The sequence below is a fragment of the Silene latifolia genome, chromosome 5 (assembly GCF_048544455.1).
Source record: "Silene latifolia isolate original U9 population chromosome 5, ASM4854445v1, whole genome shotgun sequence".
Lineage (NCBI taxonomy): Eukaryota > Viridiplantae > Streptophyta > Magnoliopsida > Caryophyllales > Caryophyllaceae > Silene > Silene latifolia.
In genome coordinates, this window is record NC_133530.1 from 89,588,377 (window position 1) to 89,606,664 (window position 18,288).

Consider the following 18,288-nt stretch of genomic DNA (forward strand, 5'->3'; position numbering starts at 1 on the left):
ATAGCATGCTCACTAAATCTTTGATAAAAGGTTATGGACAGAAGGGAGTCTCTCCAAGATGCTTAATTAAAGTTGATATCAAGAAAGCATTTGATTCCCTCCAATGGGATTTTATAGGCCAAATGTTGCAGCATTTTAATTTTCCACCAAAGTTGAAGAATTGGATCATGGGAAGTATTACTTCAACTTGGTTCAGTCTAAAGGTCAATGGTGATCATGTGGGATTTTTTAAAGGGGAAAGTGGTTTGAGATAAGGGGATCCCCTATCTCCATTTATGTTTGTTATGAGCATGGAGATTCTTTCTCGCATTCTTAGGGATATACATCATCTAGGGCAAGTTTCTTATCATCCTAAATGTGGGAAATTGGGATTAAATCACTTAATCTTTGCTGATAATCTAATGTTATTTGGATGGGGAATTCTCATTCAGGTACTTGGGGGTGCCTTTAAATAAAGGAAAATTGAACAAAAGTATGTTTGCAGACCTCATTAACAAAGTTCAGAAAGCATTACATCACTGGTCTAATTACAAACTTTCATATGCTGGGAAGATTAGTCTTATGAATTCAGTTATCTTTGCCTAGAACAATTTTGATGTTCGACTTTGTTGATACCAAAAGGAGTAGTTAAAATCGTCACTAAATTCTGTAGGAAATTTCTATGGAGCTCAGAGGAAGGGCATAAGAAGTTGATCATGAAGAGCTGTAGTTCTTGCTGCACTCATATCAGGAAGGAGGTTTTAATATCAAAGGGGTTTTGGCATGGAATAAATGCATCATTTGTAAATGGATTGGGAGATAGAAAATGCTTCAGGTAGTATTTGGACTGTCTGGAATGTGACTTACAACATTAAGGCTGGGAGTATTTGGATTGTAACATATTAAGTCCATTACTCGGAAAGCTGGCGAAGTATTCTGAAGGTTAGGGATGAGCTTGTAGGACTGCAAAGTGATATTCCTACTGCTGAAGCTATACTGTGTAGCTGTGTAAAACAGGGGAAACTTCAACTGCAAATGCTCTATGATAAATTCAGACACCATGGACATTCTATCAACTGGACTAAGGTTATATGGCAGCGTGTTGTATTGCCTAAGCATAGTGTTTTCATTATCTTGGCCATGCAGAAGAAGCTTGCATCAATAGATCAACTCTGCCATAGGGGTTTCTATATTGTGAATCATTGTGTTCTCTGCAAAAATGTGATACCCAAAAATTTTGTAATAAGATAAATTAATAATGATAATAATTTAATAGATTATGTACATTTAGACTAACCTGGGATAAATAATATTGTGAAGTTCTAGTATTTTTTTATGGGAAATGATAAATACAACCCACTGGGTTGTATTTAAACATTTAATACCCTTCTATATTTGGCATTAATTTAGAAATTAGAGAGTTCATTACACATAAATCGATGTAATTAATGCATATATTAACTATTTATTTCCTCTTTTGGTTGCTTAAATACAACCCACTGGGTTGTATTTATCATAACCCTTTTTTTATTTGGACTTATCATTATACAAGAATTCTAGGAGTATTTACTTGGTGGTCAAGTAGGTTATTAATTTTAATGATGAATTCATACTTACATTCATGACTTGCTCATCAAGGTTATGTACCTTGATTTTACACATATTACCATGCATTTAAGAGGATGAATCTACCTTCAAAACATCTCCCTTTTTCCTCAAATTTTACACTACCATACCTATATATACCCCAACTAGTAGTCATTATTCACATCAAATAAAAATCCATCATTCTCTACACACTTATAAGAGAGAGAAAAAGAGAAATGATATTCATGCTAAGTAAGACTTGTCTCAAAAGAATTTTACAAGAAACATTGTAATGAAATTTGATTTGGATTTTGTAATTAAATCTCAATGACCATCTTCATATCATGTATGTACTCTTAACTACGGTTGAACTATCATTTTAATGGAGCACAACGCTCACTAAGACTCACTTAATGATATGTTAAGAAGAAGATACAATATGAACATGGATAATGATTGTTTTATATGCTAAATTATTTAACATGAGTAATTGAGTACTATCATTTAAAATTATTTAGGGAGCATATATTTAAAGTTTGTAGTCTGTTTTTATTGATATAAGTTGATACATTAAAGTTTTGGGCACAAACAATACTTAGAATGCTAAATAACAATGATTGAACAAGAATTGGTAAGTGTCGGAAACATGTTGTATTGTAATCGGCAATTTTGAAAATGTTAAATTAGTAATATCGTCTTGGCATGAGAATATGAAATATAACCGAGTCGTAGGAAACTTTTCGTCCAGGCCTTGATAATTTAAGATTTTTATTCTAATTATATGAATTTTACGGTCAGACTGGTCGGAAGCACTTTAATTCTGAACAGCTTGTATTAATCTTCACTTTTAATATATTTATACAAAGAACTACCACCCAATCTCGTTAGGGAATAAACTAGAAAGGGTTAATATGACTATAAATGATAGTCACCTTAAAAGTTTACAATATTTTGAGTATATAAATGATAAAATAAACCGGGTTATATGCTGAAAGTTTTTAGTAGTTTCTGTTTTGGTTTGATAAATATTAAGTGATATGTACATGCTTTAAAATAACGAGTGAGACTTATTAAGTAAACCTTAAAGGTGCTTAAAATATATGAGTGGCTTAACTTTATACCTTTAAAAGTAATTAATGGTAATCTCATTTTCACCAAAAATGTCTTTCACTAGCTATAACTTACAACCATGAGTTCCGAAAACGACAATCTTTTTTTCAAATCAAAGATATCATAAACGCGGTCAGTTGAAAAAAAAATGTGACATTCGGAACTCGCTACAAAGTGGTACAGACAGACAAAGTTCAAAGTTTGACTGACCATAATTCTTACCACAAGTTCAGAAATCGAATTTTTCTTTCCCTAGATCAAAGATCTCGTAAAGCCGTCAATTTGAAAAAGAAATCGCCGCTTTCAGAACTTTTGATCGTGAGTTATGACAAGTCAAAGGCGTTTCTTTGTTAAAAACGAGGTTACCATGTAGAAAATAAAAAAAATACGGGGTTATCACGTAAAATATCCCAATAAATTAATATACATTGCGGTTTTTTTAAGAGCCTAGTCTACACTTTTTTCAATAGCCCCAGAAAACTCAGGAACGAGACTGTTTGCATGAATATATGATATTATTTTCCTATTATATCGTTCGGAAGAATCAAATTGATTGTTTTCTTATATAGATTGAATATATGTATGTATGCTAATATGCATGAATATATGATATTGTTTTCCTATTATATCATTCGAAAGAATCAAATTGATTGTTTTCTTATATAGATTATATTTTCTTTAGAGCTAATAATCAACTACCTTTAAATTGATCGATGAATGGGCTAAGTTAACACCAATTCAAAACATAAAAATCATGAAATTTAGAATGAATTGTTTTTACACTATCATTTTATTTTCGATTATAATAGCTTTAGGAGGAGTCCATGGAAGATCATTTGCACAACGACAACGTCTTGCATACACGGTCCTCATTCTCGCCATTCTTTTTTTTTCTAACGTCCTCCACCTTATGTATAAGAAATTAAAATATGGAATCATATTACTCTTTTAATGATTTAAGTCGAAGAATTATTTTCACAATGTTAGCATGTTGTTTATAATTGACACGCGGTAGAAAAACCCTTTATATTTGAATTGCATATGATACTGATCTGATAATTTTTCTATATATCTTACAGTCTCATGAGGGCCAAGAATACAATTGTGTCAATTTTTACGAGCAACCAACATTTACTCATTCTCTCCTTAAATCTCTTATTCCCAAGGTACGCAATCGTAGAATATGCATCATATTTAACTTGTTCTTATTCGATTGATAACGAGTAACATGTAACTAAATGTCATAAAATAAGAACGAAAATAAAAAAGATAAGGCAATAGAATATAAAATATAATGACCTATGCTTAAATAGTTACTTGAGTTATAAAATTGATTTACTAATTAAAATGTGTCGCACTTATCGTTAAAAGAGGTACACAAAACATAAAAATGGTGATTTTATATACAATAATTTTGTAAGACGGTCTTATATATACAGGTGAAATTAAACTCTACCACGCCAAATCAAGTGAAGTTTAAAGAAGGAAAAGAAGGATGTCCCGAGGGAACTGTCCCTATTTTATCTTCCACAGGGGAAGACCCTCCTCGACTTCCAAACCCACAAGTTCATTGTGTGAGAAATTAAATGCTTAGTGACATTTTAATTATGTATTTATAGTTTTTTTATTTAGTATGTTTTTTTTTAAGGGGGCGAAAGTTTATCCAAACTCTTATACTGTTGTCGTTCATAATCTTTTTTGTATAATTACAGTGCCTAAAAAAGTTTATACAGAGTAGACCTCACTATGGGTTGGGTCGGGCCAGCCCGAGGCAGCCAGGTAGGTAGGGGTTTTCCGCCGGGCTCTAAATCGACCCTCTAATGGACATGGCTAAGACTTGGCCTTAGCCCAACCGCCATACTTTTTTTGGGCGAGTTTGGTGGACCGTGCCCAACCTTCGGGCCTTGTGTTGGTGGAGGCTCCAAAGACTTGTCTATGCCGGGCTGGCTCAAACTTGGCCTTAACCCAACCCGCCGTACTTTTTTTGGGCGAGTTTGGTGGATCGTGTCCAACCTTCGGGCCTTGTGTTGATGCAGACTCCAAAAACTGACCCAATTGAATTGGTTGGCCGACCCGTATGGTTGGCCAACTCTAAATTACTAAGCATATCGCTCCCAAACTCAACATGACTTCATAGAACAATATAAGTAATAATTTGTGTTTAAGCCTGAATTTATATTTCTATACTTTTTTGTTTCTTTCTTATTATACTCATGAATTTTGTTTTTTTATTTGGTTCAAATGAGCGCATTATGTCGCAGGTAATAATCGAACCCCCAAATTTATGGTTGAGATAAGAGAGCTCTTACCGCTTGATCTAATTTTTGTTCTATCTTATACTCATATGAGTCATTTTCAACAAAACGTATACTTATTAACGAAACACATTTTTACTTGTAAATTACGGAGTACTATCCATTGCTCTGAAAATCGAGCTCCGGCAAAATACAAGCGTGTCTACCCTACGTCATTACATGAGACGCGTGAAAGTCTTAGGGTAAGACTCGTCTTAAGACGACCGGCAATTAGGTCAGTCTAATGTACATGGTAATAGGAAATAAATATAATTGTTGGACATCAACCATCACTATAAGGTTTTGGTTGAGATGGTTCATCTATCATAGTATCAGAGTCGGTGTGACCAAAGATCACGGGTTCAAATCCTGGCAACCTCCAATAACTCACGAAGTGGAATTTCAGCACATGGTATGAGGGAGCCTATTCACTAATCATTTTTCAAGCCCAATAAGCATTCAAGTGAGGGGGCGTAATAGGAAATAAAATATAGTTGTTGCACCTCAACCATCACCTTCAGATTTTGGTTAAGATGGTTTATCTATCACATGGTTTATTAGTTTGTATAATTATTGTTGTTACTTGTTTGCAGTATGCGGTTCTTAAAACTAAACTAGACGGTTCGAACAGGCGATTTTTGGCAACAAATGCTTACCCAAGCATTCACAAACCTGAAGTACAAGGTTATCAATGGTCCGCCGCCCGATTGAAATTGTCCGCGGGATCTGAAAGCATCGAGGCCGGATGGATGGTTAGTATTAAGAGTTTTTCCAATCATAATTATGACACACGTTCTCAAATAAGACCGTTAAGTAATGTAATTCTAAACAGGTGCCTAAATAGCCAACCAAGCACCCCTAAGTATAATACTCCTAAGATATCACATTGTCTTACATAGACCACCTCTCGGACATTTTATAGCGAAAAAAATACTCCCTCGTCGATCCAACTCATTAGTTAACCTTTCAAAGCTTGTGACGGATATCGCCGTCTTCAATGAGATTTTGCCTTAACCTTTTCATCACTTCTTTAAATCATGTTTATTATTGATGGTAGGTATTTCCAGAATATTTCAAGGATAACGAAGCTCATCTTTACGTTAAGTATAGGGTAAGTCTCTAAAACATTACTCGATCTTAAATACGTCTTCAGTTGATCTTTTATACGATTATAATACACTTTGTTTAATGAGTAACAATAAATGTCGCAGCACTTCTTGCTTCAAACGGTTGTTTCTCGTCTGAAATAAGATGGGCAGCATGTTGTCATTTTACAATAAAATGTTGTTATTTTCTGATAACATGTTACCATTATTTTTCACATCATTTTCAAGGTAAAAAGTGACACCTCTAGTTACAACATTTTGTGGATTAAGTGGTTACATTTTCTTAAAAAATTGCAATATTTTATCCGTCTTATTTCAGACGGAAAACAGCCGGTCTGAAACAAGAATTTGCGTAAATGTGGAGGACATACGCAATGATCATTTCCTGCGATACAACTTGGTCTCCTAGTCGATCATCGTCAAATAGCGTCATGTACTCATGTGTTGCGAAGTTCATTTTAATCACATAAATCTGTTAAAAATTGACTCGACTTAAAAAATCAATTGAATCACGTTTGGAAATAATTTGGGAAATAATAACCAACTTTAAATAGCCGTATCATATAATAACCTATATATTTAAGTCATCAATAACTATAGAAATTAACCCGTTGATTATTCAAACAACTTGATCGGATAATAACCCACCCGATCGACTCTTTTAACAGGTCTTACTTACACTGTTTTAATACTATGCTACTTGTTATAGGCCGGAGCAAGTGAATGTTTGAATACAGATTGTCCTGGTTTTGTTCAAGTATCACAACATTCTCGTTTAGGCAGCAAACCCGATCATTATTCCATTTTTAGGGGCACACAATACACGTGGAACATTACTATAGAAAAGGTATATTCCTCATTTCCTTATTTTTAAGAGTATTCTCTATATATGTCACGTACTTTATTTTTAATATAAATGTGCAGAGCAACGAGGATGGTAATTGGCATTTATCAATTACATCACAACAACTAGGAAAGGAAAAGATAGGATATTGGCCCGGAAATATATTTAACGAGCTGAAAAATTCCGCGACCCAAGTGGAGTGGGGAGGAGAGATCAATAACCCGGGTGCCGTTAGTCCTGCTCCGTTTATGGGTTCGGGTTTGAAAGCATATGAAACTCAAAAATATGCAGCATATTTTCATAAAATATCGGTACTTGACGTAAATTATGATGATGTCATTTCTCAAGGAACTGAAGAATTTTCCGATTGTCCTGAATTATATGTTATACGAGATGCCGGAGATCAAGGAAGTGGATATGGTCGTACGGTGTACTATGGTGGTAAACAAAGCTATGATTAAGATTAAAATTAAGTTTACGTTTGAGATATACTCCGTATACAGTAATATAGTTTCGTTCATGATTACGAGTTTGAACTGATTATTTATTTACAATTTGAAACACATATGAAAAATAGAATTCATCTCGATTGTAAAGCGCGAAAAAAGTGATATATTACAGTACCAACGAATAAGTTAAGCTTATAAAAGGTGTATTTTTATGAAATTTATATTTTTTTTACCTGTAACTTAATGATTTTATTTGTAAATTTTCTTCAATTATTTTAATTAATTTTTTTTTGTCACAAGGTTAATGGTAAGTATGTGTTAAATTATTCTCTAAAGTTATAATTATTGCATCTAATGAAAAATTTACCAACTTATAATTTAACATCTATTTTCTTTTATTTTGATGAAAAAGTCATACTTTTGAATTTAATTATAAGGTTATATTTTAATGAAAAGATAATAGTTTGAAGAAAGAAAGTCGTACTTATTTCTTTATTTAGATGGAAGCATTTGAGGAAAAATTAAGAGAAATTTTTTATTCTCTTAATAGTAAGGGAGATTGTGTAAAACGGACACCACTAACGTGTAACGTGTACCCGACTCGTAAACACTGAAAAGTAGTTATCAGCAGAATTTTCTTCCCAAGGTCATTTTAGGATTTATCCACAACATTTCAATAACTATATTTTTCAGATTTTGCATTAGAGATTGTTAATAATTTATGACCAGGCATGGAAATTGACCCAACCTAAATACGGATACATTCAAACCAGAATTGACCCGAAGCAGAATTGCTGAAAATAACGCAGAAGGCCTTAACCATTGACCCAAACCAACCCGATCCTGAACTACCTGGTTTAAGAGGACACCATGATGGTCCGAGTTTGTAATATGACATAACCAGACATGGTTATGTGACCGACTTCCATAACGACACTAGAAATGGCAATGGTTCAAGTTCTAAGGTACCACCGTCTCACAATGTGGGTGTAGATAGCATGCACGAGGCTGATGTAATACAAATGAGAGATTTTCAGACGAGCGCATGAGCCTTCTTTCACAATGCAAACACGGGAAACATCAGAAACCGCAACAGTTTAACATGCCTACTTGCATATAACAACAGTTCTCAGTTTCACTTTGGAATGATAACAATTTTTGAATGTCCGATTCCAAAGCGCTATTTTAAAAGGGCGAAACACACAGAAGTCACCTAGTATATACAAAGTGCTACTCTCAGTAACATGAACAAAGTCTAAATTCAGAACCACCTAAAGCTACAAACTGTACATATTCCAGAGGGTAAGACCGCCAAACTCCTACGCTTTCCAACGTAACATTAAGACTAGGAACCAAGCCAAGAATGATTTGCCGCTCAGCTATTTTTAAGCTAAGATTTTACCTGATCAGGTGAATATGAGGACATTTACATATCTAACTGACAAGTTAAGGATCTTCACCCTCTTTGATATGCTATTGCTTACCCTCATCGCATGGCTAAAGCACGTTGAGGTGCCTGATCAGAGGACATGCTCCCGTTACCCCATTGCTGACTAGACTGACCACCTTCCGAGGCTCTACTGCCTGCTGAGCCATTCGAGTTGTCTCTACGTTCTTCATGGGCTTCGTGACTTTGAGATGTGCCTGAATTATGTTCTGATATCAGATCATTTCAGGGGTTTACATAAATCAAACCGAAAGCATTGTAACATAAAACGGAGAATAGGATGTTATATAAGGTAGACTGTAGACAGACCTGAAGTACCCTTCTTATCTTGAGCCATATGGTTGGAAGCTTCCGCCTGACCTTTCTTCGCAAAACGTCCTCCAGTGCCCCTTGCCCTTCTTAAGGCATGTTGGTGCCGAGATTCATGTAAATATGGCTAACAAACAAAAAGTAAAAAATATGCACCTGAGATGACAAGATACGTTACAAATAAAGAAAGGGAGCAAAGAGCCTTTTTAACATGCCCAAATGAAAAATAGCGAGAACCACAGGCCATTTTCAATATACTCCCTCCGTCCCGGTCATTTGATTTGTCCTATTCCATTTTGGGTGTAACAGTCAATTGTTGTCCTTTCTATTTTAGGATTGCATTTGATGAGCAATTTGATCATTCTCACTCAATTTGGTCCACTTGTCATCTTATAGTAGGACCCCTCTTATTTCCTTGGTCTTTGTGCCAAAACAAAAGGACAACAATTGACCGGGACGAAGGGAGTACATTATACACTTTAGCTACGTATGCAGCAACTCCAGCAAGGCAAACGACATTAACTACAAACAACGCTACCCCATGTTCCCTCATGTTCAACAAGGAGGGACTGTTTCCCTATCACTATAAGGAAAAGTACGGTATGAATTTGCATCAATCAACAAGTACAGAACGCTTTTACTTTGTTTCATCATATTACAGATCCAAACAACAACAACAACATCAGAGCCTTAATCCCAAAATGATTTGGGGTCGGCTGACATGAATCATCCTTTAGAACCGTCCATGGGTGAACGCACACCTCAAAATGCAAATAGAAAAGGGAAAATAAAAAACAAAAGGGAGAGCGAAAATGTAACGCAAAGTCAAGGTAAACTTACAGGTTTTAAAATCGAATTCCGGATCTCTTTTATAAAAACTTAAAATTTAAATCGAGAGAAAAGATTAAAACGATTTTGAAAACCGAAATAGAATTAAGTATCCGGAATGCCTTAAAAGTAAACCAAGTAAAATATATAAGAAAGTGGTTGGTAAAAAAAGTGTAATAAAAGAGAGAAGAACAAACAATTAAATTTTTTTAAATAAAATAAAGGGAAATTCCCACTTGTACCCCTCTAGTATGAGTTAATCCCACTTGTACCCCTACTTTTCAGGAAAGCCTACTTATACCCTCCAACTTCCTAGTTATTCTCACATATACCCCTTAAGTATAGTAAATGATGAATATTGAGATGAAGTGTGGTAAAAGGGTAAAAGATGAACGTTGAAGATGAAGTTGAGGCATATAAAAATGAAATTGCAGGGGAAAACGATGTTTGTTGGAGAGAAAACAAATATTTCCATTAAAGTATCATATTGTTTACATAGCCCTTAACATCGTACGTAAGGGTACTTAACACTTCTTTCCCGCTTCCTAATAACAAGCGAGGATTCACTTAACGTCTTAGTTGTTGGTGCTTAGTATTATATGATGTTGGAGTGTGGACTTTCCTTAAAAGTAAGGGTACAAGTGAGACTAATCTATATTTGAGGGGTATAAGTGAGAATAACTAGTAAATTGAAGGGTATAAGTGGGCTTTCCTGAAAAGTAGGGGTACAAGTGGGATTAGCCTATAATAAAGGGGTACAAGTGAGAATTTCCCTAAAATAAAACGACAAGGCCACAAAATATTTGAGTAGGCATGGGTGCAAACCTTCCTCACTTTGATCAGCTTTCTCTCAAGTTCAGCCTTGGCACGGACTTGTCTTCTTCTCATGATCCCATGGTACTGCTTAGCATTGACATAAACCGGCTCTTGAGCCATTTCAAGAGGTAACGGCATCCTAGGCTGATGCATCCCATAAAAAGGTGAGGGAACCTGAACAAACAGGAAGCGCCATCACCAATTAAAAAATGATCCAGCAATTTCTCTACTTCATTCACCATTAAGCTAAACAATTACTTGCGATCAAAAGTTATAAACATCAGAAGATAAAATATGAAAATATAGACATGCTACAGGAAAAGCATGAGCCTGATAAACAATAGGGCGTTATTGAGTTGTGACATCCAACGTATCCAATGGAAGTGAAGTTAAGATAGAAGATCCTCGGCCAAGACTAAGCCAACCATAAAAATTGAGATTTGCCCTGTATTGGACACTATTCAAAAGATCATCAATACCAGTATACTGTATATAGTGTATAGAGACCACGTTACCGAACCACACAATGAAAATTGTACACACTAGAAACCCGCTGGGAAATACATACAAGATCGGGACAGCCGAAGTTCAGAACATCATGTTTATGAGTTTGTTCTAAGAGCTTCTAGAAAAAAGAGCATAGGCGTGCAAAGGTTTTCATCTATATTCCTCAAAAACATAATGGATTCGCCAAAAGAGTAATTTTTCCAGAAGATTCAGAACTCAATTGTAGTTCCGAGTCCTAGTCTTTCAACCTAGAAGGACTGCAAGGAAGTCCACATTAGCTTCCGTCCACCTAAAATCTTACAGCTCCACTTCTTATGCATTCGATATGTTACTTCAACTTACATTCTCCCATGCGCCTCTCAAGGGCCTACCAGCTTAAAAATTAGTATTAAAATTCCGACCATTAGATTATTGGAAGTTAACCAGACATACAGCGACTACCAACTATATTTCACAACCCTGTAATGCAGAAGGGCAATCCAATAATATAACAATAATCTCAGGAGAGATGTTGAATTCAGAAAAGAAACAACCGACTAGGATGTACACCGCAATAAAATTGACCTTAACTGTACACTAGCGCCCAATAAGGCAATAACCAAATGTCTCCAATCCGCAGTGTAAAATCTTCACTTCCAGAAGCTTATAAATTATAAGTATGCATTTGGCCTAGTTTCTTAAACTGTTTTTTGGTTAAAAAACACAAATATTTAAAAATTGAAAAGAGTTTCTGAAAAGCTCAAAAATCATTTTTTTGCCCTTAGGAATAGAAGCATCAATTTGGTGCTTCTATTTTTGAAAAACACTTCTTGAAAATGAAGCTTAAGAAAAAAAAAACTCATTTTTAACAATCTAGGCCAAACATACTCTAAGTAAAACCTCTCCCCTTATATGTTGTCATTGATGGTTCAATCAGGAAGCATTTTATTAAAAGTTCATCATGCCATTAAACAATCCCGTAGGCCGTAGGCGCAAACAACCTGTCACATACATCATCCTTCTACACTTCAATTAAAGATGGCATAGATACCAAGCTACATACCAGCGGCTGCGATCCATACGGCACGATCATTCCACCATAATACATGTCAGGATAAGGAATTGTTGCAGAAGGCTGCAGCACAATAAGGAGCATTTTAGTGTTGAGCAAGTTCATTAAGATGTAAATAATGGAGATGTTCAATACTTCAATCAGAAAAATAACTGCAACATCACTTACAATAGAATGACCAACAAGTTCAGGCTCTGAGTGCTGAGGTACGCAATTCCCACTCACAAGAGACATGGTAGACTCGCCATACTGAGATTTTTGGCCTTCAAGTCCAGAATTACCGTCTGTAACAAAACAGGTCTCATATGGTCAAGACAACACACTTTGTAAACGCTGTGAACCAGGCAAAATGAGAATGGTACAAATTTATGGAAATAACAGAAGGGAACATATTACTCCCTCTGTCCATGCCAATAGTGTATGTATTCCATTTTCTTCCATCACAACCAACAGAGAGCATGAACCTCCTTAATCCACTTGCACACTCTTATACAAAAGAGTCGATCAAAAACAAATGTAGACTATTGGCCGGGACATAAGGAGCAATAAATCTCATAAATAGACTATTAAATGGAATTGAGCTCACTTACAAAGTGCTAGCATACTCAAAAGAAATAAAAATGAAAAATTTAGATAAAAACCTCCAGGAGTGGAAGTAGAACCAGTCGTTTGTGAGTCCTTGCTAGTCTCGTCATCATCATCCCCGTCATTTGATTCTGACTTATCGTCTCTAGATGACCCCGCCTTAAGTGGATTAGCTACCAATGCATGGTTTGGGGCATTGCCTCCTGCATTTGGTAAAGCGGAGGGATCATATCCAGCAGCTCGCCACCATTGTCCAGAACAGGCTGCAGAAGGGGTAACAGTATGGGAATTGGGTTCAGGTTGAATAGATTTCGTTGGCATGCTTCAACTTAACAATCAATAGAACTATCTACCACAAGGTAGAAAGCTCAGTGACTGCAAAAAAATGTTGAACTAATTATTTACAAATATAATAAAGCAGACATACCACAAAATACAGGACAGAACCTTCAAGCATAGTATTGTTTTCGAGTTATGCATTTTCTACATTTTACAAGTAGTCCAAGCCTGCAACCTCCATAAAGCCGTCTTAATCAAGGGAAATGAGTGTCATAATTGTCGAGGCTATTGAATTGTCTAAGACAACTACTCTTGCTAAATCTATCTGAAATTTCAAGTGTAAATGATGAACAACTCACTAAATGAGCTCAAGAAGCTTAAACCTGGAATCATATACTACAAATTATACAACAAATAAATTCAAATAATCGCTTTCCACCATAATAATATGAACTCTATTGCCAAAGATAACTGTCAAAACTCAAATCATAGTTGCATGGATGTGTATTACTCCTGCCTTACAAGAATTCAGTCCCTATTCTCTAAACCCTTTACACTAGCAAATATTAGAGGGCAAAAAAAATGAGTAAGGATCCTCTCCATTTCTTAAAAACTGAGGTCTATTACTTATCAATGGCTCGGATTAAATCTGGACCCAATCAGATGGTTGTAGATTTATTTCGGAATTAAAAGGCAAATGAATGAGGTAGAAATATATAATATAAATAATGTATATGAGAGGAAATGGACACAAAAGTAATGGAGAGGATCCATTTGCGAAAAAACCACTCTAGAAGTCTAAATTAACAGCACAGGGAAACAGTGAGGATCTTCTGTCCCACTTTCGTGTCGATGGGAGGAAAGGCTGCATACAATCCATACATCCGATTAACTTACTCTGCAATTCGTGGGAGCCATTTTGTAAACTAAAACATTTCACATAATTTATTTACATTAAATAAAGAAGGATGCAAAATTCATCAAATTGACACCTCTTGACTTCAAAAAACATTCATTCATGCACAATTCCATCAAAATTCCCTATAAAAATCAATTCTTTAAATCTAAAAACAACTAAATAACATATAGACAAAACATTAACAACATGCAGAAACCCTAATAACACCCAACAATCAAATTAAACCCAAATCAAAAAATTATTAAAACCCCACATCACAAATCATAATTTAAACAAACATGGTAACACCCAATAAAAGAAAAAACACTTACTTTTGATAAATTGGTTGGTCAAAATAAGTGAAATAGTGGTAGGAAACACACAGAAACAAAAACCCTAAAAAATTGGGTAATTGTTGATTGATGTTTCTAGGGAAATCTAATTTAATTGGTCGAAATTTTGGGGGAGAATTTCACAAGAAAAAGTGGATTTCATTTCAAATGTCCCAATAATAATAGTAATATAATAATATTATTATATTATATTTTTAGTATAGTACTAGGATACTAGGAAGAAAGTCAAATATTAACATTTTAAGGAAATTTAATAAAAAAAAAAAGATAATAAATTTAATTAATTAATTAAATAATAAGAGAGTTAAAGAGGGTGGAAGAAAACAGAGGACACCGCAGAGAAGTAGGAAAGTGAAGAAATAGCCACGTTGAGGATTTGCAGTGTCCTCGTGTTACTTGACCAAAGTGGCAAAGTGTATTTAAAATTCCAGTACATAGATTGTAAATGGGTCATTTAAATGGATATGATAACTAATCTTAAAATTGGGTTAGATTTGGGTTGAAAGGTGAGATTCGTTTACATATGACATGAATTTGAAGTCGACACGACAAAATTACAAAAAGGTACTCTCAACACAACACATGATCCCGTGTGTAATCACAATTAACCTTGATTGTAAATTAACCAGGTACTCTCAATACAACACATGAGTCATGACGCACGAAATAAACTTTATAGGAAAATTAAACCCTTTGAGTAAATTTTTAACAAAATTCCATTGAAGAGAATCAAAAGTTTTATTGATGTCTACTTTTAATCATGCATCTTGGTGAGCTTGCCTGAATAGCTTATTCTTTGATGACCCGAAACAGATCTGAAACCCGAAATAACTCGAAATAACCCGACCAATGAGAGACTCGAATTGGTCCGACCTGAATCTGATCGGATTGACCCGTTTGTCAGGTCTAATCTTAATAAAGAGGGTGACCACCAACAATTGAGAAACTTGGATCTTGATTTCACAATGTATAAATTTTTTTGAAGGGAAAATGTGATTATTATTATTATTATTATTATTGAAAAAACCGATACAAAATCAGCGGCAACCAAGTTACAAATACAATCTGAAACTACATCGACCCAAATTCGCGTAGAGTAAACACAAGGAAAGTAATGAGTCATGAAATGAGCAACTCTATTGCCGGACACTTCGTATTTAAAGTAAAATTAACCGACCTAAAATTTTGAGCAAGATGCATAATATCATGGACTATGTTACCCATGTAGTTATCTGGTGTTTTGCGCTTCCGTAATAGATCCACAAGCTACAACGAATCGGACTCAAGTACCACATCTTCCAATCCCATTTGCCTCGCCACCTAAAGGCAGAATAAAGCCGTTTTGGCATCAGCTATGGCTGGCTCCCAGCAGTGCCGCACCTGTTGAACACCGGCCCTCTCAACATGCTCGTTACAATCCCGTATAACAGCCCATAATCCACTCCCCTTTGATCCTAGAATTGCAGCTTTAACGTTTATCTTCCACAGCCCCGTTGACGGAGGTTTTCATCGCTCATCATTAGTTCCAATGCACTCCTTCCTTGCTCGTCCCACTTCTCCATTAATCTCCGAATAAGCATCAAGATACTTACATGTCCTCTCCACCAGGAATTGCGTGTAACACCCCCTTCTTGCCCGACCAAGGCAATAGGAGGATGTTACCATCTCGGTTTCCCGATGCGGTGAATCAGAGTGGCAATTAAGAAATAATTAATATAAATAAAGTATTTAATGAATTACATACCCATGAATGAATAAGTAAAGATTACAAGTCATACTACTACGACTCTCTGAGAAAGACTATGTCAACTATCTCATGCCGACTCGACTCCAAGTCTGAATCTCGTCACGTCTTCCGCGTGATACCAAATACAACCTGTAAATGATTGCTCCCCATATGATCGGAAATATCATATCGATCGACACAAGTCACCCCGGAAATAGGTAACAATTTACACACAACCCAAACACGTCAGTTTCGATAAATAAACATGGAACGTGATGCAATATGTAAGTATGCAATATGCCAATAAAATGCATAACCATGCCTATACAACACCACACCGGTACCGGGACACGCCTAGCCGTACCCATAACCACACCGGTTCCAGGGACACGCCTACGACACCACACCTCACAAATAGGTACTCGGGACACGCCCGTGGTACCGGGTCCGAAAGCCAACCGGATCCTCTGCCAGACGTCGTGTCTCAACCACACCAGTCCCCCCGTACTCAAGCCATTAATGTGCACATCCCTCTTAGAGTGCGAAGCTCCAAGAGGAGACTCAAGCGTAAAACGGTCTCCCAACCGTCTTACGTCTCCTCACAACAAGTATCATCATCACAATCCATCATGTCCTCCAATATACATAATAACACAATAAATGTAAAATACAACACATTATGCCAATACTCGACTCATCATGAGACACGATTCTACATATGACATGAACATCAAATCCTCAAGTATCTCGAATCCTCTAGCATGTTATAATGCATTACTAACTACATATGAATCCATGGCAGTCCTCTATTACTACCAAATGATGCCATATGATTTATGATATGCAAATAACCATGAAAGACACATCAACAATAAATTACGTTATCAAAACCGAGTTGGATTAACCTACCTTTTAGCATACTCCAAAAGCTACTTGAAACCACCAAGGATCCGTCTTATTAAACCGTCTTATCCTACATAAATTACATAATAACTATCACAATACATCCTATACCCTTATGTAACACCAAAACCCCTTATTATTACTCTTTAATTACTCATAATACTAACTAAAACACTAATTAACATTACCCATGAAACCCCTAATTCTAGGGTTTGGGTCAACATAAAAATGAAAGGAAAAGGATGAGTATCAACTTACTAGTGGAAAGGAATGAGAAAGAATCAATCTTGGTGAATAATCCTTCCACATTCATACGCGTAACAAAGGACAGCGACAAGGAACTCGGTTGAGTGCTCGGTTCACTTGATCGAGTGGAGTCCGCTCGGTCGAGTGACCTGACATCAGAAACTCTCCCTATTTTGCAGATATTACTCGGTCGAGTCAACGATCTACTCGGCCGAGTGAAAGCCTTAGAAACTACGAGGTATTACATTGCGGGTTAATAGCCTCGCCTCCATGCAAAATTGTGTTCTTGTCATTCCATATTGCGCAACACAATCATCAACTGTCTACATCTTACAGTCTCATCTCTTCCCTTCATGACCCAAGTTGTCCAGTCTTTCATCTGTCTACACGCCCCTCATTCCTCCTAAACGTCCACAACCGCCTCGACCAATATATCCTTTAACAGAGGACAATGAACCAGAGCATTGAAGTTTGTCTCAATCTCCATTCCACATTTACAACATGTCGGGTCAATCTCCTTGACTCGGTCAATAAGACTATAAGTCTATAACAGTCTTAATATTCCATAATATTCAAACTCCTCCAATTATTGTCAGCAATGTAGTTATTGATCATGCTATAATTAGTAAAATTGTCGGCAACAATTGTCGGCAACAATTTGACTAACCTTATTCTTGGGCTCATTCCCAAAATGCCCCATACTATTATATGTTGTTGACAAATATAAAGATGACATTTTATCTTTACGATCGATGTGAGATATAGGTTTGCACCTTAACAATCTGTTAAGAATAAAAGCTCCGACCCATATGAGTTCCACATGTAAAGATCCCACATCGGAGAATTAGAGAAGAGTATTCCACTATATAAGGCAAGAGTGGAACCCTCTTGGGTTTGTATTGTGGACTCTTTCTCCTCCGTTTGGGTGCGGCCCAGGCCTGTTGTCGAATTTAACATGGTATAAGAGCCCA

At 35.9% G+C, this 18,288-nt stretch overlaps 1 protein-coding gene and 1 long non-coding RNA gene across 3 annotated transcripts; one reads left to right on the top strand and one right to left on the bottom strand.

The window, feature by feature from the left end:
• Positions 1 to 6,774: 6,774 nt before the first annotated feature.
• Positions 6,775 to 7,695, top strand: LOC141656242 (uncharacterized). Its single transcript, XR_012548444.1, has 2 exons — positions 6,775 to 6,923; positions 7,001 to 7,695. It is a non-coding gene; the product is annotated as an uncharacterized LOC141656242 (long non-coding RNA).
• A 754-nt stretch (positions 7,696 to 8,449) lies between these two features.
• LOC141657831 (uncharacterized) lies at positions 8,450 to 14,602 on the bottom strand. 2 transcript variants are annotated; one of them, XM_074465178.1, is made up of 7 exons: positions 14,422 to 14,602; positions 12,969 to 13,287; positions 12,496 to 12,611; positions 12,319 to 12,390; positions 10,779 to 10,943; positions 9,126 to 9,252; positions 8,450 to 9,013 (listed from the first exon to the last, which is right to left on the bottom strand). In XM_074465178.1, exons 2-7 carry the CDS (start codon positions 13,231 to 13,233, stop codon positions 8,856 to 8,858), a joined length of 903 nt encoding a protein of 300 aa, XP_074321279.1. In that variant the 5' UTR covers positions 13,234 to 13,287; positions 14,422 to 14,602; the 3' UTR covers positions 8,450 to 8,855. The 2 variants fall into 2 exon arrangements, with proteins under 2 accessions (XP_074321279.1, XP_074321278.1); XM_074465177.1 differs by having other exon boundaries at positions 8,450 to 9,025; positions 14,422 to 14,538.
• Positions 14,603 to 18,288: the final 3,686 nt, after the last annotated feature.